General features: G+C 50.4%; 2 protein-coding genes and 1 pseudogene across 2 annotated transcripts in view; 2 read left to right on the top strand and 1 right to left on the bottom strand.

Moving 5' to 3' along the window:
* Positions 1–1712, top strand: part of SLC2A11 (solute carrier family 2 member 11) — a 16467-nt gene extending 14755 nt beyond the window's left edge. The window contains exons 7-10 of the mRNA XM_029921587.1: positions 212–351; positions 434–509; positions 734–861; positions 1077–1712. Coding sequence (XP_029777447.1) covers positions 212–351; positions 434–509; positions 734–861; positions 1077–1277 — 545 coding nt within the window. The 3' untranslated portion in view covers positions 1278–1712. The remainder of the gene's footprint in view (positions 1–211; positions 352–433; positions 510–733; positions 862–1076) is intronic.
* A 2246-nt stretch (positions 1713–3958) lies between these two features.
* On the bottom strand, positions 3959–18239 carry LOC115277450 (annotated as a pseudogene).
* On the top strand, positions 18107–18947 carry MIF (macrophage migration inhibitory factor). The gene is made up of 3 exons (XM_029922304.1): positions 18107–18345; positions 18504–18676; positions 18766–18947. Exons 1-3 carry the CDS (start codon positions 18238–18240, stop codon positions 18830–18832), a joined length of 348 nt encoding a protein of 115 aa, XP_029778164.1. The 5' UTR covers positions 18107–18237; the 3' UTR covers positions 18833–18947.
* The last annotated feature ends 5095 nt before the right edge of the window (positions 18948–24042 follow it).

Genomic DNA, 24042 nt, shown 5'->3' with positions numbered 1-24042 from the left:
AGAGCTCAATGTGGGGCTGGAACCCGGGAATCTTGAGATCATGACCTAAGCCAAAACCAAAAGTCGGTGCTTATTAACCCGCTAAGCCACTCAGGCCCCCCTAATAATGTCTTAATCTCCTGAAGCAGTCAACTGCTCCTCACTGCCCCATCACACACACCTCCTGCGGCCACTGGTCGCCTTTAAACGAAGGGAAGAAGCATGCTTCCAGCGCACAGGTCAGTTACTAAGGGCTTCTTTCTTTTGCAGTGTGCGGTGATCGAGAGGGTGGGGCGCAGGAAGCTGCTGATAGGGGGGTATTGCCTGATGACCTGCTGGGGAAGTATCTTCACCACAGCCCTGTGCCTCCAGGTAGCTGGGCTGGACATGAGGGCTGTGGCCTGGGACCACCTGATCTCCACCTCACTCTACCCCCTCTGCCCCCTTGCTACAGAGCTCCCTCCCCTGGATGCCCTACCTGGCCATGTCCTGTGTCTTTGCCTTCATCCTCAGCTTTGGCATTGGCCCTGGTGAGTGGGCCCAAGGAATTCTGCACTTTGGGCTTTGCCCAAGGAACATGAATGTCTTGGTGAATGATAAGTGAATATAAATGCAATGCCCCGCCACCCAGCCCCCCTGTACTGGCACTTCGGGGAGGGAATGGCTGGAGAAGAGGACGAGGGGCCCCCACTCGCATGTCAGGGACAAGGTGGCAGCCCTGGCTGGCAGCCCCTGTCTCTGCTCCTATTTCTAGCCGGAGTGACAGGGATCCTGGCCACGGAGCTGTTTGACCAGAAGGCCCGGCCTGCTGCCTATATGGTCTGCGGGATGCTCATGTGGACCATGCTCTTCCTGGTTGGGCTGGGATTTCCCTTCATCATGGTAGGTACCCTCCCCACCCCACCCTTGCCTTAGGTGTTCCCCGAGTCTGCAGCAGAGCCCCAGCGGGAGGTCTCCATCCTGGGAGCCTGAGGCTGGAGGGGATGGGTCTCATTTGAACAAAAAGGAACAAATCCCTCATCACAACCTGTCCAGAGGCCTTCTGTCTGACCCTGAACAGGGCCACATCAGGTTTCAGAGTCTCTTTTTTTCCACAGGAGGGTTTGTCCCACTTTCTGTATGTGCCTTTCCTCAGTGTCTGTGTCTGTGGGGCCATCTGTACTGGCTTGTTTCTCCCCGAGACCAAAGGCAAGACCTTCCTGGAGATCTCTGAGGAGTTTCACAGACTCAACTTCCCTAGGCAGAGCCAGGGCCCCGAGTGGCTGGGCCCGGAAGTCATTCTGGCCACAGAGCTGTAGTTCTGTACGTGCTGCGGGATCCAGATCCCGCTGCAGCTCTCTCTCTGCTTCCTGCCCAGGGTCCCAGCCCTCTGCGTTCCCTCCCTCCTGCATTCATTTGTTGAATGTGTGCCTATGTAGCACCTACTGTGTGCAGGCTTGATGCTAGGTGCTTAGCAATCCGTGGTGGGTCGGAGAGATGGGATCAGGACCTACTGGTGCTCCCCAGCTAGAGGTGGTTAACTAATAAAGCAACGGATAAAAACTGTTGCAAATTGGGGAAATGCGGTAGGAGAAAATACAGATTATGAAGTGAGTGCATACTCGGGAGCCTGGCCTATCGGAGGAGGGTGGTCAGAAAAGAATTTTCTGGGGGCATCGGCTGGCTTGGTCAGTAGAGCATGCGACTTTTGATCTCAGGGTTGGAAGTTTGAACTCTATGTCGGGTGTAGAGATTACTTAAAAATAAAATCTAAAAAAATTTTTTTTCTGAGGAACTGATGTTTTTTTAAAAATAATCATCCGTGACAGGGCACCTGGGTGGCTCAGTTGGTTAAGCGTCCGGCTTCACTTCAGGTCATGATTTCACTGTTTGTGGGTCTGAGACCCCTATTGGGCGCTTTGATGACAGCTCAGAGCCTGGAGCTTGCTTCAGATTCTGTGTCTCCCTCTCTCTCTGCCTCTCCCCCCTCACGGTCTGTCTCTGTCTCTCAAAAATGAATGCATGTTAAGAAAATCAACCTTGAGGTATAATTTACATACAATAAAATGAGTCCATATTAAGTATACACTTGATGAGCTTTGGCAGATGTATGTGCCCAAGAAACCACCACCACAATCAAAGTAGAACATTAACCTTCCCCCAAAGGCTCCCTTGGGCCCCTTTGCAACCAGTAAGCCCCAGCACCTGCAGGCCCAGGCCACGATAGGTCACATTTGCCTTTTTTAGAATTTGATATGGTTCCACACCATATGTATGCATTTGTGTGTGGTTTTACTCCAAATAAAGTTTTGGGAATTCACACAGGTTGTCACATGTATTATAATATACATTCCTTTGTGTTACTGACCAGTATTCCACTGTATGGACGTATCATAATCTGTTTACCATTTACCTATTGATGGACTTTTTGGACTGTTTCTGATTCTCAGCCATTCGTGAATAAAACTTCTATAAACATTCCTGCACAAGTTGTTATGTTTTCATTTTTTGGGGGTAAGTGAATTGCTGAGTTTAGTGGCAAATGTCTGTTTAGGGACCCCAGGCTGGCTCAGTTGGTACAGCATGATCTCAGGATTGTGAGTCTGAGCCCCACATTGGATGTAGAGATTACTTTAAAAACCCATAGTAAATGTATGTTTAACTATAGGAGGGAAAACAAAACAAAACAAAAAACCATAGAAGAAATTGTCCAAAGTGATTATATTGTTTTACTTCCCCACTAGTGATGTAGAAGAGTTGCAGATGCTCCAAAACCTTCAACACTTGATATTGTCTGTCTTCTCAATTTAGCCATGCTGCCAAGTGTGCAATGGCGTCTCCTTGTGGTTTAATGGTGGCATTTCCCTGATGACTAATGATTATAATGCTCATCATAATAATGTGAGTACCTTCTCATGTGTTCAATATAGCCATTCGTATATCTTCCTTTGTGAAGAATCTGTTCAAATCTTTTGTCTACTACTAACAAACAAACAAAAAAGAAGTTAGGGGCATCTGGGCGGCTCAGTCGGTTGACTGACTCTTGATTTTGGCTCAGGTCATGATCCCAGGGTGGTGGGATAGAGTCCTGAGTCAGGCTCTTTGCTGTGTGTGGAGTCTGCTTAGGATTCTCTCTCTCTCTCTCTCTCTCTCTCTTTCTCTCTCTCTTCCCCCCTGACCCACTCCTGCTCTTTCTCTCTCTCTAAAAATAGTTAAAATGTATCAAAACTTATGCACACAAACACTTAAAGACCATTCGTGGTTCAGTTTGCAGTAGAGACACATGTAAATAAACATAAAGTTGCAGTGCTAAATCAGCTGCATAAAATTAACTGTATGACTGTAATGAAAAAAACCTAAAAAATAAAAAGCACATCCTCTTTATCTCCTCTTGAGATACAAATGTCCGATGTGTAAGAAGATGAGCCCAGTACTGGAGACGGTGACTAGCTCTTCTATTTGTTCCACTAAATTCCAGGAGAGGAAGAGGCTAAATAGAATCTAGACTGTTTCCATCTGTTAGTAGTCAGCTTGTCAAATCTTGAGCAGAACTCAACTCCTTGAGCAGCACTGCCTCAATAAGGCTGGATGCATAACAGTCAAAGACGGAGGTGGGAAATATGGAGGACTCAATGTGTACATGCAATGTCCCCATATGCTCTTTAAAATTCCATTTTTGGGGGGCACCTGGGTGGCTCAGTTGGGTAAGCATCCAACTCTTGGTTTTGGCTCAGGTCATGATCTCACAGTTTATGAGTTTGAGCCCCATGTCTGCTCTATCAGTGCAGAGCCAGCTTGGGATTCTCTCTCTCCCTCTCTGCCCCTCCCCTGCTTGTGCTTTCTCTCAAAATAAATAAAATAAAATACAATAAAATAATAAAATAGAATAAAATCCCATTACTTGGTCAGAGCTGGAGGTGGTATCAGGGTGCTGGCCCATCTTTGCTCTACTGCTCCTCTGATTTCACTCTTGCTTTTGAGGGAGAGTAGGTTTGGATCATCAGTACTTATACCTTTTGGTCTTTGGCTTCTCAGAGTTCACCACGGACATAGGTAACCTCACAGCATCGAGCCCATTTACCATCCCCTCACACCAGTATCTGCCCCACCAAGCGATGAGCCCTCTGGTAACTTTAATGCATGTGGGCTGACCACAACACCAGGATTCTTTAAGTTATGGTGGGCCGGTCATGATCTCATGGTTCGTGAGTTCCAACCTCCATCGGACTTCTCTGCTTTCAGCACAGAGCCTGCTTCAGATCCTCTGTCTCCCTCTCTTCACCACTCCCCTGCTCACACACTCTCTCAAAAATAAACATTAAAAATATTTTTAAAAGAAAGATAGAAAGAAAGAAATGGTGGGCAACTATTTCAAGATTTAGTTCCCATTTGACATTGTTCTTCGTTCCTGCCTCCAGGTGGCAGCTTCTTAGAAATGTCATTGTCCTCTCACCTGCCCTGATTTGGATCTTCCCTAATTTTCCTTCTTGTCTCAGCAATTTCTCTTCCTTAACCGACTTCTTGGTCTCAGGGGATGCATACGTCACCAGACGTTGAGGCAGTAGTCAATTCCTGCCCAAAGATTTCTTCACTGAGTCTGAGTTACTGGGACTCCAAGTCCTTCCCCCGACTGTGTGTGAGGATGAACTCCAGGTTGTCCTCAACCAGCTCACAGCCGTGGTGTCAATGGTGCAGGCACAGCTTCTGGCCTTCGCTAGCCAGTAGCACCTTTCATAAGCACTCCATGATAACGGTGATCTGTGACAGAGGCTGAAGTCACACTCCTGCCCCGGGGTGCCCCACTGCCCCTCACAGTAGAGCTCTCCCCGAAGCTGTCACCATGTTCCCAGAGCAGAGGGAAAGTCTGTTCACTACTTTTATTCAAAGATTTTATTTTATTATGTTTTAAATTTTATTTATTTTGAAAGAGAGAAAGCGCGCATGCGCGCGCGCGCACACACGCACACACGCACACACGCACAAGTGGGGGAGGGGCGGAGAGAGAGGGAGAGAGAATCCTGCACTGACAGTGTGGAGCTCCATGGGGGGGACCCATGTGGGGCTTGATGGGGGGCTCGAACTCACCAACCATGAGATCATGACCTGAGCCCAAGCCAGATGCTTAATGGACTGAGTCACCCAGGTGCCCCAAAGATTTTATTGTTTTTAGGGGGTGCCCGTTTGACACAGTCAGTAGAGCATGTAACTAACTGTTGATCTTGGGGCTGTGGGTTTGACCCCCATGCTGGGTATGGAAATCACTTAAAATTTTTTTTAAATATTAAAAATACTAAAGGCATCTCTCTCAACAATAAATAAACTTAAAAAATCTTTAAAAAGATTTTTTAAAAGATTTTATTTTTCTTTGCGCAGTTTTCATTTCACAGTGAAATTACTGAGAGAAAAATATAGAGACTTCCCATTTACTCCCTATCCCCACATATGTATAACTTCCTTTATTATCAGCATCTCCCACCAGAGCGGTACATGTGTTACAATCCGTGAACCTACGTGGACGCATCATTAGCACCCAGCAGCCATGTTTTACATTTTATGGGTTTGGACAAATGTATAGTGACATGCACCCATCACTGTGGTATATACAGAGTATTTTCACCACCCTAAAAATGCTCTGCTCTACCTAGTCAGCCCTCCCTTTCCGCTGATCCTTAGCAACCACTGAATGAGTGTTTACTGTCTTCTTATTTTACCTTGTAAGGACGCAGGTCTGAACCAAACTGACTCTAATCATTAGACAATAGAAGGGCACACGTTGCCCAAGGCAGGAGGGACCAAAGGCCAGCTAACACCCTTAACATTTCTAAGGGCAGGCCTAAAGATAGAAGCTACGCCCTACGTGAGGGTCCTGGGTCCACTCTGTAATTGGTTAAAGTTACTGTCAATGATGTTATGCTATAATGATTGGACCCCTGGACCTGTGTCACAATTTCCTGTAACTCCCCCTTCCCAAACTCATAAACGTCCCCACCCCGCCTTTGTTTGAGGCTCTCAGCATGGATCCACTGCGCCGGTAAAGTCTGTGAGCCCGAGTTTAGGCTCGGCCAGCCTAAACTCGTAATAAAGCCCTTTGCTTTTGCATGCGTGACTCAGTCTCTCTGGCAGTCTCTGGTTTTTGGGGGCGATATTGGAAACTTGGGTATAACAACCTTTTCTAGAATGTCCTGTAGTCAGAATTACAAGTATGTAGCCGTTTCAGATTGGCTTCTTTCACTTAGTAATATGCATTTAAGTTTCCTCCAAGTCTTTGCATGGTTTAATAGCCCATTTCTTTTTAGCACTGAATAATATTCCATTGTCTGGATGAACCACCGTCTATTTATCCACTGACCTCATGAAGGACATCTTGATGGCTTCCAAGGTTTGTCTATTATGAATAAAGCTACCCATGTGCTGGGTTTTGTGTCAAAATACATTTTCAACTCCTTTGGGTAAATACCAAGGAGCATGATTGCTCAATGACAGGGTAAGAGTATGCTTTGTTTTGTAAGAAACTCCCAAACTGTCTCTCAAACTGCCTGTAGCATTTTGCATTCCCAGTAGCAATTAAGGAGTTTCTATTGCTCCACATCCTCTCCAGCATTTGGAATTGTCAGCGTTTTGGATTTTGGCCATTTAACAACTGCTAGTGATATCTCATTGCTAGTTTTATTTTTTAATGTTTATTTATTTTTGAGAGACAGAGACAGAGTTCGAGTAGGAGAGGGGCAGAGAGAGAGGGAGACACAAAATCTGAAACAGACTCCAGCTCTGAGCTGTCAGTCCAGAGCCCAGGGAGGGGCTCACACACACAAACTGTGAGAAACTGACCTGAGCCAAAGTCTGACGCTTAACCAACTGAGCCACCCAGGCGTCCCCTATGTCATCGTTGTTTTAATTTGCATTTCCTGGATGACGGACAACAATGTGGAGCATCTCTTCACATGCTTATTTGGCACGTGTAGATCTTTGGTGAGGTGTCTGTTAAGGTCTTCAGCCCATTTTAAAAATCAAGTTATTTGTTTTATTGCTGAGTTCTAAGAGCTCTGTGTATATTTTGGTTAGCAGCCCTTCATCAAGTATGTCTTTTGCAAATATTTCCTCCCAATCGTGGCTAGTTTTTTCATTCTCTTGACAGTATCTTTCAAAGAGCAGAAATGTTTAGTTTTGAGGCAGTCCAGAGTATCAGTTCTTTCTTCCATGGATCATGCCTTTGGTGTCCTATCTAAAGAGGTATCACCAAACCCACAGTCAGTCATCTAGATTTTTTCCTAGTGTTCACCATTTTTTATTGGGTTGTTTGTCTTGTTCTTTGTGAGTTGAAGACATTCTTCATACATTCTAGATGCTATTACTCTATCAGATATATGTATTGCCAATATTTCTTGCAGTCTGTAACTTGCCTTTTTATGATCTTTTAAATAAATTTTATTGATTGATTGATTGATTGAGAGAGAGAGAGAGGGAGAGAGAGAGAGAGAGAGAGCGAGCAAGCTGGGGAGGAGCAGAGAGAGAGGGAGGGAGAAATCCCAAGCAGGCTCTGCACTGATAGTGGGGCTTGAAATCACGAACCACCAGATCAGGACCCAAGCTGAAACCATGAGTCAGATGACCACTGGCTAAGCCACCCAGGCACCCTACCTTTTTTAATGTAAGGTCTGATAGATGGAGGCAGAGGCGAGAGGAAAGACAGAGACCAACTTATGGAGCCAAGAAGGCCTTTATTGGAGTCTGCAATTCCCGGGCGAGGTTCCGTGACTCTGGAGCAGGGAGTCAGGGAAGTCGCGCCTGATATGGGAGAGCAAGGTCTTTTATGGGTGCAGAAGTTCCGGGTTTGAGCTTAGGTGGGCTGATAGCCACGTAGGGTCATCTTTGGACGGTGGCAGGATTCAACTGGCTGTTCGCTTCGGTGGGGAGGGGGATGCTGGAATTCCATGGTGAGGCAGTTTGAGACAGTCCAGATTGAGAGTGGGGGTCGTCAGTCCTGGTGGCGCCTGGATCTGTTATCTGACCTGCAATAAAATGGCCGCTGGTGCTTTCCAAATGGCTCGGGTCATCCCAGGTTTGCAGGTGGGGGTTGTCAGTGCTCGCAGCTCTCCACCGCAAAGTGGCCGCTCAGTTGCCTCTTTTATTTTGATAAAGTCCAATTTATCAGTTTTATCTCATATGATTAATCTTTTTTGTGTCTTAAGATGTATTTGTCTATCTTAACATCGTAAAGATTTTCCTTTAAATGTTTGGTAGTTTTGACTTTTATATTTATGTCAATGATCAATTTTTTTAACAGTTAAATTTATTTTTAATGTTTATCTATTTTTGAGGGGATGGGATGGGGAAGGGCAGAGAGAAAGGGGGAAACAGGGAATCCCCAAGCAGGCTCCATGCTGTCAGTGCAAAGCCCCACGCGGGGTTGGAACCCACAGACTGAACCATGAGATCATGACCTGAGCCGAAGTTGGACGCTCAAGCAACTGAGCCACCCAGGCGCCCCGCTGATGGTCAGTTTTGAGTTAATTTCTGTTTATGATATGACATAAGGGTTGAATCTGTGGCCATGACCTCAGCCATCTTCCCAGCCCTGGTGGGTGAGTCCCTGACCTTGGGCCCTCAGACCACCCTTGATGGAGGGGTCCCACCAGCTAGCCCCTACACATCCCCACCTACTGGTATCTATCAGTCCCCAAATTCCCCCCAAATGCTCTCCTCCATAGCCAAAGGCTCCCCAGCTCTGACTCACCTGCCCAGATCCCAGACAGTGTGGCTTCTTCTGTACTCCAGAGCACCAGGTTGGCTCCCTCTCCTGGCCCACACACCTCCCTCCCTGGCTTGCTGATTACCCAGGCTTTGAGTCTAGGCCTCCCAGGGTCGGAAACCAGGGGCCCAGCCTCTCCCTGCCGGGCCAGCCAACCTGGCTCCCAGGCCCCATGCCCTGCTCTCAAGGGTCAGGGCAGCACGGCTTCCAAAGGGCTGTAGTCGATTCCCCTGCCTTCACCCTCATCCACTCCTCTCCAGACCCTGACACTTTGGTTCCCTCTTACTGGGACACAGGTGGTCCTCTCCATGCCTCAGCTGAATTATTCATTGATTTCATTAATTCCTTCAGTTTATCCATATTCTCTTATGGCCTGCTACATTCCGAGGTGACCACCACTGTCATTGTCCTCGGGCTGTGCCAGGGTGGGGAAGAAGCAGTGACCTTCACCTCAAAGAAAGTCAGTCTCACAATCACAGCTTCAACACCCTCAGAACCAACTTCTATGGAGGTTTTTCTGTTTGTTTGTTTTTTTTAATTTTTAAAAATGATTTTGTTATTTTTGAGAGAGGCAGATTATGAGCAGGAAAAGGGCAGAGAAAAAGGGAGACATAGAATCTGAAACAGGTTTCAGGCTCTGAGCTGTCAGCACAGAGCCCAATGTGGGGCATGAACTTGTGAACTACGAGATCATGACCTGAGCCAAAGTTGAACACTTAACCAACTGAACCAACCCAGGCGCCCCTGGAGGCTTTTCTGTTTATTGAAACTATTCTGAGTTCTTTACAAGCTTTGCACCTCTAACTCGAGCAAAGGCCCTGAGAAATAAGTACTTTTATTATTCTTGTTTTACACAAGAGCAGAAGAGGCACTTGAAGGCAGTGGCTTATCCAAGGTGCAAGGTCACACCACTAGGTGGTAGGCCAGGACTGCCCCTGGGGGGTCATGACCACTGCACCACACTGCCTCCAGGCCCTGGCTGTTCTGCTATCTGATCCCCTTCTGGGGGGAGGTCCAAAGGCCACCCGAAGGGTCCACAGTGACACTATGGGTTAGTGGTGGAGCTGGGGCTTAAGCCAGGGCTGAAGGTGGAGCCAGGACTGGTGGCAGGGCGTGGAGGCCAAGGAGGCCAAAGGGCCACAGCTCAGGCTCTGCAGAGGCAGGAGGGAAGAGAGCCCCTAGTGTGGCCCTTCCCACAGACTCTGCAGGAGGTCAGAGTCCCTGTGCTGCTAGGAAATCAAAAGTTAGGGGGAACCAGACACTCAAAGAAGGACAAGGATGCTGGGGGTAGGAGGCAGGTCTCCTCTGTGTGGCTCCAGCAGTGGGACATTCCAGGGGTAGATGGCAAATTTTTGTGCATGTGTGCATGCGCACACGTACTTGGCTTTCTTTGGAGGCAGACCGTGAAAATGTGTCCACAGCGTCCCAGGGTGATGAGACCTAGGGATGGGTGGGTTTCCAGCTGGAGGTGTCAGGAAGGCTTCATGGGGGCCATAGGTGCTACTGAATGGAGATGGGAAAGCCTGGGACAGAGCGGAGGTGCTGGAGGGGAAGCCCAGCATCCATGGGGGAGAAGAGCTCTTAGGTGAGGTGGGGGCCCAAAGGCCAGGCAGGGAACTTATCCGGTAATCATAAGGAGCCAGACCCTCTCCTGGTCTCTTGCCACGACACTCCAATGACCAGTGGCCCCACACTCTCTAAGGTGCCCTGCCACCAAAGCGCATGCTTATGGGTCTTCTGGGAAATAAGGATTTCCAAGATTACCTTTGGGACAGGCTGCTGTGAGCTCTCCTGGATGTGAGTCTGAGCCCAGCTATGCAGCAGCAGAGCAGACCAGTGCCCTGGGGACTCTTGAGCAGCCTGGCCTTGGCTTTGGAGGGATCCTGTGAGGAGAGGGGTGAGTGGGGACAGGACTTGGATGCCAGGGAAAGAAAGCACAGTCACCCTCTTGGCCTGCATGCCCACCATTGGGGCTCAGACTGTTAGCTCATTTCCTGCTCCAGGACACTTGGTTACAATATGGTAAGTTCAGGCAGCATTCACTGAGCACCTACTAGAGGTCGGGGACTTTGCACTTTGTCCTTTCAGCCCTTTTAACCTTTACACAAACCTATGGGAAAGGAGTCACCCTCTCACCCCCCAATCTGAAACTGAGGTTCAGAGAGTATAAGTGACTCCACCCAGAGCACCTTCTCTGGACTATCTAGGGTATTGTGGGGGAGATCACTGGTCATGACTGCTGAGTCCCCACCACATCTAAGCCCTTCCTTTGCCGTGTGGTGGTCTCCTGGCAGACAGCCCCCTTCTGTAATCCTATGCGTTCAGGTACAGCTGACCACAGGGAGGAGGGTGATGACCCCCCAGGTCTCTTTCCACTGTAGTGAAAGCAGGAATGAGATGGGGAGAAATCGTCTTCTCTTGTCTTTCCTGCGAGTTCACCACATTCAGTGAACAAGGGTCCAGGGACTGGTGAGTTCAGGGACCATCGAGGGCTCAGGGCTGGCTGGGTTCTTGCCATAGGGGCGACGAGCCTTGCTTGACCAGGAGAGAGATGCCAAGGGCTGGGAGGCTGGTGGGAGGCTGTGGGAGGGTGGACTGCCCAGGGACGTGGGCTGCTGGCAGGGGAGAGGCAGCAAGGAGAAGAGCAGGGAGCCCCGCAGTGGGGTGCCAGCAGGCGTCTGTCCTCCCCAGGCCCTCCTTCCAGCTCAGGTAACTCAGATCCTGCCCACAGAGATGGTCTCTGCTTTCCGGGTCTGCTGGGTGCTTGTGCGGGCCACATCCCCCCTTAGCCAGCTGGCGTGTCCCTACCTCGGGAGGTTTTCTTCTCTCTCGCTTCTGTGCCTGGCAGTCCTCACCTGCCTCACCTCACCTGATGGTTCTAGGTCATTTTCATGTAAGCATCTTGGCCATAAGCAATTCACCACATAACTAACTGACTCTGAAACAATTTTGCTATAAAAGATAAAAAAAAAATAGCTGGTTGAGCTCTTTGGTCTCATCAACTGGTTGACGGTTTGGTTTCGTTTCTCCATTGACACAGTGCTGCCATCTGTATATTATACAACTCTTAGCCCTCATAATGCTCCATACAGAGGGCAGCATATGGACTGCATTTCCCATAGGACTATGGAAGGTCTCGGAATGGACATGTGACAATACGCCAAGAACAAATAACAGTGGAGAGGTTTTCACAAAGAAAACACCCACTAAAACTAAACTAAACTAGAAATAGAACTTCCAGTAGTCGCACTATTGGATACTTACCCCCAAATACAAAAACATTCATTCCAAGGGACACATACACCCCTATGTTTATAGCAGCATTATCACACTGCCAAATTATGGAAGCAGCCCCAGTGTCCCCCGATGGACTCATGGATAATGGATAATGATGGATAATGATTCATATATATATATGAAATTTTGTTATTTGCAATGACTTGAATGGAGCTAGAGAGTATAATGCTAAGTGAAATACGTTAGAGAAAGACAAACACTGATTTCACTTACATGTGGGATTTAAGAAACAAAACAAACAAGTAAAGGGAAAAATTAGAGGCGGGGGAGAGAGAGAAACCAAGAAACAGACTCTTCAGAGAGCAAGTGATGGTTATGAGAGGGGAGATGAGGGGGGAACCGGGAAATAGGTGATGGGGATTAAGGAGTGCATTTATGATGAACATCAGGTGATGTATGGAAGTGCCGAATCACCGTACTGTACATCTGCAACTAATATAACACTGTATGCTAACTATACTGGAATTAAAATAAAAATTAAAAAAGAAACTTTGACAGCAGCAATACAAAGCTCAGTTGCGAATATGCATCCTGGGGCGCCTGGGTAGCTCAGTTGGTTAAGTGTCCAACTTTGGCTCAGGTCATAATCTCACAGTTCTTCAAGCCCTGCCTAGGACTCTCTGCTGTCAGCACAGAGCCCGCCACTGATCCTGTCTTCCTCTCTCTCTGCCCTTTTATGCTCATGCTCTCTCCTGGTCTCTCAAAAATAAACAAACATTTAAAAACAAACAAACAGGGGCACCTGGGTGGCTCAGTCAGTTGCGTGTCCGACTTCAGTTCAGGTCATGACCTTGTGGTTCGTGGTTTGAGCCCTGCATCCAGGTCTGTGCTGCTAGCTTGGAGCCTGGAACCTGCTTCAGATTCTGTGTCTCTCTTTCTTCTGCCTCTCCCCAGCTCATGCTCCCTCTCTCTCTCTCAAAAATAAACATTAAATATTTTTTTAAAAAACAAAAACAAAATAAAATCAAACAAAATGCACCCTTGTGTTTAGAAACATCTCTCTTAATGAAGAAGAAAATTTAGCCAAAAAAGAAAAATTGTGATGCCTAACGAGATAAATCAAAAAAAGAACAAAAAATGTGTAATACTATGAATGAAAAATTTTGAAAGCATACATAGATACAATCCACAAAATAAAATCAGTTATTTGCATAGAATCTACACACATTTTAAATGTATTCAAATATATTAGGGGCGCCTGGATGGCTCAGTTGGTTGAGCATCTGATTTCAGCTCAGGTCATGATCTCATGGCTTGTGAGTTCAAGCCCCTCATTGGGCTTTTTGCTGTCAGCTCAGAGCCCACTTCAGATCCTCTGTCCCCATTTCTGCCCCTCCTGCACGTGCACACTCTCTCAAAAATGAGTAAACACTAAAAAAATAAATGTATCCAAATATTTTGTATTTCTCAGCCAAGTAATATTATTTTTCATTTTTCATGTTTCATTATGTTCTTTTTACTGAATGTTCCTCTTTTATTTTTCTTGATTTTATCTTTTTATGGCAACACTGCCTTGAGACCAGTCAGTGACGTGAAGAAAATGTTTGCCACGAAAATGCCTGTAGCAAAAACACTTGCACATGGGGCACCTGGGTGGCTCAGTTGGTTGAGCATCTGGCTTCAGCTCAGGTCATGATCTCACAGTTCGTGGGTTCAAGCCCCGCATCGGGCTCTGTGCTGACAGCTAGCTCAGAGCCTGGAGCCTGTCTTTGGATTCTGTGTCTCCCTCTCTCTCTGAGCCTCTCCTGCTCACGTTGTCTCTCTCTCTCTCTCAAAAATAAATTAAAACGGGGGCGCCTGGGTGACTCAGTTGGTTGAACGTCTGGCTTCGGCTCAGGTCATGATCTCACGACTGTGGGTTCGAGCCCCGCATCGGGCTCTGTGCTGACAGCTAGCTCAGAGCCTGGAGCCTGCTTCCGGTTCCTTGTCTCCCTCTCTCTCTGACCCTCTCCTGCTCGCACTGTTTCTCTCTGTCTCTCAAAAATAAATAAAAAGTAAAAAAAAAAATAATAAAATAAATTAAAACGTTAAAAAACCCACACTTGCACTAAGAATGCCTGACATGCCACTGGACATGGCACTCAGGAAGTCCTCTGCAGGAGCAGGACTTGCATTGGGGCTGCAAATGACACAAACCCTGACCAGCAGTGCTTTGAGCAGAGAGGGGTGTATCTTTCAGAGCTCCAGGCTCTTCTGAGCTGCCACTGCTGGATCTTTTGCCTCAGTGTTTTCCAGCTCATGATTGCCTGACAGTTGCTGCACATCTTGGGGTCATGTCCACGTTTGGGGTGCAGGCAGGAGGAAGAAGGAAGGGTGGCACCTCCATCAGCAAATCACCTGCTTCCCCATAAACCCCACACATGGCATGAGCTTCACGTGGCCATGCCTGGTTGCCCAGAGGGCAGCGAGCATTCTAATCAAACAGAACTGGGATTATGTCATTGAGGTGGAAAGGGGAGATGATCCCAGACAGGTCAGCACCATGCCTGCCAACACCTCTGGGTGCATGTGTCTCTGCTGTGCAGCAGATAATTATCAAGCCCCTATTGATACCAAGTGTATTACCTTTCTATTACTCCTAGGACACATGAACACAAATTTGGCAGCTTAAAACAATGTAGATTTATTATCTCACAGTTTCTGTGGGTCAGAAGTCCAGCACCAGGTGACTGTGTCTTCTGCTTACGGTCTTGCACAGCCAAAGTCAACGTGTCCCTGGGTCAACTAGAGAAGAACCCACCTCTCCAAGTCCATTCAGGTTGTTAGCAGAATTCAGTTCCTTGTAGCTGTATGGCCAAGGCTCCCGGCCTCCTTCATCTCCAGAGCCAGTATTGGCACGAGTCCTCTTCCTCCTTTCGAGTCTGGCCTCCCCTTCTGCCGCATCTCACTGACTCTAGCTGGAGAAAATTCTCTGCTTCTAAGGGCTCATGTGATTACATTGGGCCCACCCAGATAGTCCATGATGACCCGACTATCTTAAGGTCTGCAATTCTAATTACATCTTCGTGGTGCCTTTTGCGGTGTAACATAATATATTCACAGATTCCAGGGATTAGAACATGGACATCTTTGGAGTCCCTCTGCCCACCACTGGGTAATAATGGGTCAAGGAGGTGGGCATACAGAGATGGCCAAGAAGAGACAGTCCAGTCCCCTCTCTCATGGAGCCTACCACCTAGCAAGGAAACATTAACTCACAAATAGAAATATGGTTATGGCCTCAAAGGAAGAAGAGGTGCTGGGTACATTACAGGACCACATTAAAGCCCAGGGTTCTGGGGCTTTCCCAAGGAACTGAGGTAGTTGAGGGAAAGTGCATGCAAACCACATTTCAGGACCAATGCCGGAGCCAAGAGCCAGGAGCATGGTACCTAAGGACAGGGCACAGACTCGGGGAACAAGGCAGCAGGGTGCAAAACGTGGGGTGGGAACCAGGTCACCAGGGCATTGTGACAGTACTACCTCTAGTATCAGTGGGGACCATCACCAGCATTTAGGCCACTTGGTTTTCAGAACACTCCTCTGGAAGGTGGACACTACTATCCTCAAATTACAGGTGGGAAAGAACTGAATCTCAGAGAGGTGGTTAGTCAAATGTAAGGGGTACGCCTGTGAATGATATCACCTCCCCAGATGTCCTTCTGGAAAGATGGCACTGACTGACGCTGGGAAGGGTAAGAGTAGTTGGTAAACGGGCTGTCCTGATCAGGGAAGACTGCCCTGTGCTACAGTAAAACTAAAACTAGCAGTGGCTCACCTATAGGGGCGTCGCAGATGTTTGCTGGTGTGGATCCATCTTGTCACATGCTTCCTCTACCTCAGAGAACCAGGTGTAGGTGCAGGCTCTTGAATCATCTGCCTGGAGTCACTTATGCAACTTCTGTTCGAATTTCATTGGGCAAGGCAAGTCAAATGGCCAGATCTGCTTCCAGCGGGCAGGGAAATAGACTCCTCCCCCGGGAAGAGCAGTACATCATGGTGTTATCACAGGGTCCATGATAGGCCAAAGGTGAAGCCGGCTAACTTAAACTAAGGTGGTGGTGGTGGTGGTGATGGGTTGGGTGGAGAGAAGGGAGGATAAGGGCGACAGTGGAGGGAAGTACATTTCACTGGCAGGCCAACAGCTGTGGGAGGAATAGTCTTGCACTTGGATTTGGACACAGGAAGCAGAAAGTGTCAAATTGGCTACTGAGCTCTGAAAGGGGGAGGGGGCCGGATGCTGTTGACATGGTGTGGAGTGCATCAGCTCATCAGTAGTAAGAAGGCCTGGGCACAGGGAGTGAGCATGAGGAAGCAGCCGGGGGCCTAGGTGGAGGGACAAACACTCGCAGGCTATTTGCACAACTGGGCCAGAGGCCCTACTTGAGTGGATACTGGCTGGTCCCACAGGCACAAGTGTACTTGCTGTAGCGCATGGACCTCATCAAGGCCAGTGTGTGCTGTGCCACCTTAACTGGCTTAGCACCTGCCAGATGCCAAGGACAAGACCTTCCTGGAGAGCTCTGAGGACTTGGCCAAACACAGTGTGGCCCTTAGAGCATCTGAGAGATCTGCTCCTCAGCACAGCACCCTGACCAGGGGGGCTCCTCAGAGTGGAAGTGGGGTGGCCACTTAGCCACAAGCCCTTCTTCCCAGGGATGGTAAGGCCTGCAGGCCTGGCCAGGACCCCAATCCAGCCACTGCCCTGTCCTCTTCCTGTTGTGTCATGGCTGTCTTCATTCACCCAATCATTCATTCACCCAGTATTCAGTCTGAGTCTCTTGTATGCTTGCTACCCACTAGATGCCCCCTGAACTTACCATTAGTGGGAAGGATGGAAAGAATTCACCAAGACTCTCAGACAGGGCATCCCTAGAGGACGTAACTATGGTGGGGCCTCCCTGAGGAGCTCAAGTTCCCAGGCCCGCAGAGAAGTTGCCCAGGGTGTTGCACATGAATTTAGCCTCAGTCCTTCCATCTTGACCCAGAGTTTACCTTCTAGGCCTGCACTGGGTGGGGGCTACATGGCTATCCCCAAATACAAGGGAAAAAAAACAAGTAAAAAGACAAGGGTTAATGGTCCCTGTTAATGGTTATTTACGACACAGCTAGCATACTCTGTCCTTGAGGTAATAACTATTTCTTCAAAGCTCCCCTACGACCCTAAACCTTGCCTTCAAAATGACAAATGTCTTCCTGCATACCAGGATAAGGGCCCTCTCCTTATCTCTTCGTAGCCCCCTGCAATAACCGCTCAATTCTGCTTCTGTACCTCCTGCTTACTTGCTCATTATAAAAAGCCCTAAGTTCTTGGAGTGAGGGGATCACATTTAGAGTTCTGTGTTAACACTTTGCGGTCCTGGCCAGTAATAGACTCCCTTAATTCGGCTTCAGTGGTCTCCGGTGTTCTCTGTGTCTCTCAGCGTAACAAAGGGAGCAGGGGCTTGGGGGTGGGCTCTGAGAGCTGTTGACTAACTTCTGCCTTTGGAACCCTGCCTGAGCCTCATCTCTTATTCCCTGCCCCTCCCCTTAGCATCTTCCAGCATCCTCACTCACCTTAAAGAGCAAGCTGGCAGGGAAGGCACTTGGATGGTGACAAACTCTACTCTGGCTGCCTCCTTCTACCTGCAGTAATGCCTACCTCTCCCCCATCACACATACACACTCAGGACTATAGCTTTGGGGAAACTGTGGCCCTGGGGACTCAGGGTACATAAAGGTTCGGTGTGTGTGGTGGAACGGGTTGGAACTTCATCTACTTTGCGGGCGGTGGCTCCTGGGGGGTGGCAAGGGGCCATGTGCTCAGTTAACCGTTGTATCCCCAAATCCTGGCACACACACGTCGCTGAATAAACATCGGTGACTAAATTAAAGGACTAACGAAGAAACGAAGGATTGGCAGGTTTCTGGCCGCCACGTGAAGAACGTCTTTGAGGGGATGCTTGGGGCCAGGAAGCCAACGTTGGAAGTTCAGCCAAGAGGGCCGGGTCTCTGCCAGCCAGGAATTCACCAGCCCGGAGGCAGCGGTGGCCGCACAGGGGCGGGACCTCTGCCTCCGATGACGTCACCCGTAGGGAGGGCCCCACGGCCGCAAGGAGGCGGGGCGTCCGCCGGCGGTGGCGTCACAGGAGGCGGGGCCGAAGCCGCTCTGCGGGGCGGACCGGGCGGCGGTCACGTAGCTCAGGTTCCCGCGCTGCAGCCGTGCTCGTGTTGGTCGCTTCCTGTGCACTGGTGCCCGCCGTTCTTTCGCCAGCATGCCGATGTTCGTGGTCAACACCAACGTCCCCCGCGCTTCCGTGCCGGACGGGCTCCTTTCCGAGCTCACTCAGCAGTTGGCGCAGGCCACCGGCAAGCCGGCCCAGGTTCGCCAGAAAGGAACAGGGAGAGGGGGTGCCGAGGTGGTCCCGGGCTGGGGGAGGGGGAGGCGACTCCAGGCCGAGGCTCGGGCGGGGAAGGGGTGGAATAGGTGGCCGTCCGAGCCCCGGCGAGTCCCGGTTGACCGCGCCCCGTCTCCCCACAGTACATCGCGGTGCACGTGGTCCCTGACCAGCTCATGGCCTTCGGCGGCTCCAGCGAGCCGTGCGCGCTCTGCAGCCTGCACAGCATCGGCAAGATCGGCGGCGCGCAGAACCGCTCCTACAGCAAGCTGCTGTGTGGCCTGCTGGCCGAGCGCCTGCACATTAGCCCAGATAGGTGCGTGGGGCGGTTGGGGGCGCCGAGGGGCGGTGGGGGAGAGGGGTGGGCGAACGCAGCCCGCTGAGCCTGGCTTCTACGCCCCGCAGGGTCTACATCAATTACTACGACATGAACGCTGCCAACGTGGGCTGGAACAACTCCACCTTCGCTTGAGGACCGCGCCGGCCCTACCTGCCTGCACCAGGCTCTGCCGCCCGCAGTATTGTGCCCGCACCCCCCCCAGTGACCCCCACCTCCAGGTCGGGAGAAATAAACGGTTTGGAGGCTACTGCTGCTGTTTCGGGCTTACTTGGCTTGCGGAGGAGTGGGTGCAGGGCCGGGACAGTGACTGTAGAACCAAGGGCCGGAGGGGTGCCCCTTCGGAACCTACTGTTGGGGTCCTTTTGCCTAGCCCTTCCCTCCTGTGCCCACACCAGAAGCCTCAGCCTTGATTGGCATACTGTCGGGGGCCACAGACCCAGGAATCAGACTCCCAATCGGAACCTCCCACTCAGCGTTTGCGGCTTGGCCCTCCCAGGGCAGGTTCATGATTGTGCCCTTGGCGGGAACCCAGAGTTGAATCCATTGCCACCCGCAGGGGCAGGGCCATCACGTGGGCCAGGGCTGGCTGGGCTGGCTCAGGCTGTGGGGCTGGGCTTGGGCTGGGTTAGGGCCAGTGGGAGAAGGGGAGGGAGAGGTTGCGATCAAAATCTTATTTGCCTTAGAGGTTGGAGAGTCGGCTGCATCTGGGCTTTTCTCTCAGCTCCACCTTCCTCCATCTCCCAGATGGGCAAAGGGTACTCTGGGAAAAGGAAGCCTTCCCTTCCCTGGACCCCAGGGTCAAACCCTGCTAGGCTGGTGCCCTAGTTTCTTGACCTGGAAAATCCAGTTGTTCTGGAACTTTTGGACACTTTTCAGGTGAGAGTGGGAGGTGCACAAGAAGCAGAGGTTTTGGTTATACTGCCTAGACAGCCGTCAAATCCGTACCTGGCCTCTGCTCTCCTCAGGCACCCAGGTCTCTACCACAACAGTTCCTGGAAACAACACTGGGACTGTAGGGTTTTTTGTTTGTTTTGTTTTTTTGTTTTTGTTTTTTAAAATGTTTGTTTATTTTTGAGGGAGAGATCATAAGCAAGGGAGGGGCAGAGAGAGAGGGAGACACAGAATTTGAAGCCAGCTCCAGGCTCGGAGCCATCAGCACAGAGCCCAATGCAGGGCTCAGACCTACAAGCTGTGAGATCATGACCTGAGCTGAGGTAGGACACTTAACCAACCAAGCCACTTAGGTGCCCTGTAGTTTTGAAACCGTTCATGTTTTATGGGACAGTGGCTCTGGAAAGCCTTCTGGTGTTTAGGCCACCCTGCAGGGACACGGAACGTCCTGCCCTCGGGGCACTGTCAACAACAAATCAGTATCAAGGCCTAATGTGGCTGGAGTCTAACTGGTCCAAGGCCCCTGTGGTCAAGTGCAGGGTGTCCCTTGTGGGAGTGATGATAGGACAGTGGGCAATTTCTATGCCCACATTTGGGCCATAGGGGCCTCAGCTGCCATGATGCCTGCCCAGAGCAGGTGCCTTTGGTCTAGAATGCCTTTCTAGCCCACAGTATGAGAGGCTCCATGCGACCCTGGGCATCCCCCCCTAAGTGAGACCCAGCCACTAGCACTAGGAATTCTGTGCCTGGAGCTGGCCCTAGTCAGCCAGCGCCAGCACCTGTGTGTTGACTAAAGCAAAGGGCCACCTCAGCCCTTCCTGTAGTGCCTGACCTGTGGGAGAAGTCAAGTTCATTTTACCTGCTTGCACAGGGAGGGGGTTCCTCTGGATGCCTGTTGGCCCTGTGCCTTTGAGACCCCTTGCTCTGGCTCAGCCTCTTTCTAGGCAAGATCATCTTAGGTGGAAGTTTTTTTTTTTTTTTTTTTAATGTGGAATTTAAGTGAATTTGCTTTTGGAAGCTGAAGGGCTATAAGGAAAAGCATTGTTGCCTGGACCAAGCCTTCGGAGGGAGTGAGGAACAGTCCTGCCTTTGAGCTGCCACAGGCAATGACAAAGGCTGCCTTGCATGTTTGGCGGGCAGGGGGGAGGGGCTGTGGTGGCCATAAGCTCTTTTCCTCAGATGGTGGCCAGTGGTCCAGCCCATGCTGTACCCACTGCCTTGCACGAGTCACCTCTGTCATGTTGCTGTGAACACCTGGCAGGCAGGAGCAGGAAGCTCCTGGTGCCCAGTCCAGGCTTGAAGTTGAGGACGAGTCCCACAGGTCCTCATATTATGGCAAATTCAGAAGAACCCAGGCCCAAAGGCTATGGGAGCCCAGTCAGCTGGCACTTTCCACATGGATGTGTACCCTCCCTTTCTCTCCCATCACAGAATTTTTGGCCGTTTGTCCTCTGGGGCAGCCCACCCTTCCTTGCCAACTTGATAATTAAGATGCCTGAGGACTGCTTTGTGTCTTAGTCTTAGTCCAGATCCTGGGGTGGAAGGGGTACTGTCCCCTTCAGGCCTAGGCAGCAAGGATTTACTTCCAGAAGAACAGGAGTGATAGTTGGGGTCACATTTTGAAAGAGGATGTAAAAAGTCAGCTCAAAGGGAAGCCTGAAGGGTGTTGGCCATCTTTGTGGGAGTGAGATGCTCCTCTTCCACAAAAATCTCTCAAGGGTCTTAGCCCAGCTCCCTCGGTGGAAGGGCGTGGACCCCCACATCTGTGCCCATGCTGGGGGTGGGGATGGCGGCAGGGCTCTAGCATCCGCCCCACTTACGAGCTGGGGCCTCCCTCATGGATCTGAGCACCTGCTTCTCCCACCGAAGCCCTGGCCTTTGTCATAATCCCTCAGCTCCCATGTGACCCCCGGTCCCTGAGTTCCCAGCACAGAATCTCTCTCTGAGTCTTGGTGTGCACAGATCCCCTCTTAGAGTCTGGCTCTCAGATCCCACACCCTGCCCTCCACGAGCATCTAGCCCAGCTCCCTCATTTCACAGATGAGGACACTGACACCAACTTCCTTGGCTGTGCCAGCCTAGCCGGCCTCCTCCCAGAAATCAGCCACACACTCCAGTTAGGGCTCACCTCGTGCCCTCATGTGACAGTGGGGGCCTCCCAAGGCCTAAGAGGCAGGCTGGCTCTTGCTGTGTTTGGGGAGGCTGGAGAGCCCCACAGCAGGAACAGAGCCCGGCCTGCTCCCCCCAAGAAACCTGGGAGTGCCAGGCTCTGAGGCCAGCCAGGGCATCAAGATGGTGGGTCCTTGGAAAAAGGGGAGCATCTGTGAGTCAGGGACCCACTTCCAAGCCCCTGGAACCAGTAGCAGCCTGTACACCAAGGAGAGCGGCTGCTGCATCTCACTCAAGCCGCATCCTGTCCCCCACCCCAGTGCTGCTGTGGTCAGCCCCATTTGGGCCAAAGCATAGGCTCCACTGCTCAGGGAGCCTGTCTCTTCATACCTTAGTGGCTGCCCCAGGGCAGCCTTGGAAAAATTGCTGCAGAAACTCATTTCCAAATAATGCCTCCAGGTGAGTGTGGAACAGATGGGGGAGGGGACACAGACTGCCACCTGCTCTCCATCATCACCCCAGTGCTACCATGTTATCTGCCAGTAAAGACCTGACTGTCCTCAGAGCTCGCAGGTGCTGTTCCTTCTGCATGGAATGCTTATCTCCCACCTGCCTGCCTACTTTGAGCCCCATGCATGCTATGCCCTGCTGGGAAACCTTCCATCAAGCTGCCCAGTGCAGGACTATGCCAAGGGCTCTCTCATTTGGCCCAAGCCTTGTGAGCTGGGGTTTCTCTTCCTGTAACCTGTGGGCATCGAGAGGTGGCTGCACCCAGCTCTGTGACCTTTCAGCCCATGACTTCAGGAGCCTCTCAGCTGGTCTACTCTGGAGAACCCGGTGGCGCAGGCTTTTCCCCAGGCCTTGGAGCATCTCCATGCACAGCCTCGGGCATGATTAACATGGATCAAGGGAGGGGAAGGGCTGAGCAGGTGGCCTATGCCTGTAATTTGGTCTTGATAAAAATGAAGCCCCTTCCCTGGGTGGGCAAAGACTGGGGGTGTGGGCAGGTACTCCACCCAGAGCCTGGTGGTGCTGGCGGTGAACGAGGGAGGAGGGCCCGAAGCGGGGCACACGGCCTCTGCAGAGACATTTACCATGGACCCCGGCCCACACCTCAGGGCTCACTGACCACTGGAGCTGGTGCGTCAGGCCACAGGGCTACCCCACTGTTTAAAGCAGTAGATAGAAATAGTGTAGTTTCCCAGGGGTGGTCGGCTGATGCCTCCCCCCGCAGGAGATGAGGTTTCCAAAGTTTCTGGGCCACTATCCTTGGTTCTTTGCCCCACTGGGCAACTAAGTGTTGGCCCCCAAATCTGTGTTTCTGTGAAGCTTTCTCTTGCCAGCCCAGCTCCCCTTCTCAGCTGAGCATTCACCAAACTGGGTTCCGCCCTCCCACTTCCCAGTGAGAATTCCAGAACTAGGGTGAAGGGGGAAGTGAGGGAGGCACAATGCAGGCCCGCCAGCCACTGGGCCAGATTTCTCCTTATTAAGTGAGCACACCTCTCTGCTGTGTTTGAAGCCCACATAAAAGAGACAAAAAAGTTGTCAGGCTTTTGAAATTGGCTGTCCCCTCACTCCTGGAGCCTCAGTCCTCATCTAAGAACAGTGGTGTCTGGACTTCATATTCCCATAAGTCTAGGCCTGAAAACATCCAGACAGGGCTCCAAATCCCCAAGCTACAAGTGAGAGGTCACACCCCTTGGCCCCCTATGATTGCATGCCCCTGCGTCCCGGGCAGGGCTGTGTAACTGAACTTGTGTACTGATTTGATTTGCATTTTAATCAGTGATATATTCACATGGGTCCAATTCAGAGCATTCCAAGGATCTCCAGAGAGAAGGCTCCCTCACATCACCTCCCTCCACAGGATTACCCTCTCTCAAATCCTCCCAGAGATAATTTATGCATATACAAGCAAATATGCATAATATCCCTTCCATTGGTATCATATTCTATACAAGTTCGGCACAATGCCTTTTTTTTTTTACATTTAGAAGTTGATCTTACTACCTGAATAATCTCTAGTATTCCCTTCTTAGGACCAGCCATGATTCCATTTAACCAGTTCCTGTTCTGAACGTTTAGGCTGTTTCCAGCCTTCCATTCTTAGCTCTGCTACATTGAATTCCACACATGTGTAAGTATTTCTGTCTGTAGGCTAGGTGCCTTGAAGCAGAATCATTTGGTCAAAGGCACTGCTGTTTTAATGTGGTCTGCCATCCCGCTTAGAGGTGGAGAGTTGACGGTACTACCGAGCTGGGCAAGGGAGGCCCTCCCAATCCAAGTTTTGATTTTTGGCTGTCTGATGGGGAAAATGCTCTTCTCTCCAGCCAAAAGGTTTT

The sequence above is a fragment of the Suricata suricatta genome, chromosome 14 (assembly GCF_006229205.1).
Source record: "Suricata suricatta isolate VVHF042 chromosome 14, meerkat_22Aug2017_6uvM2_HiC, whole genome shotgun sequence".
Lineage (NCBI taxonomy): Eukaryota > Metazoa > Chordata > Mammalia > Carnivora > Herpestidae > Suricata > Suricata suricatta.
This window is presented reverse-complemented; position numbering and strand designations above follow the sequence as displayed.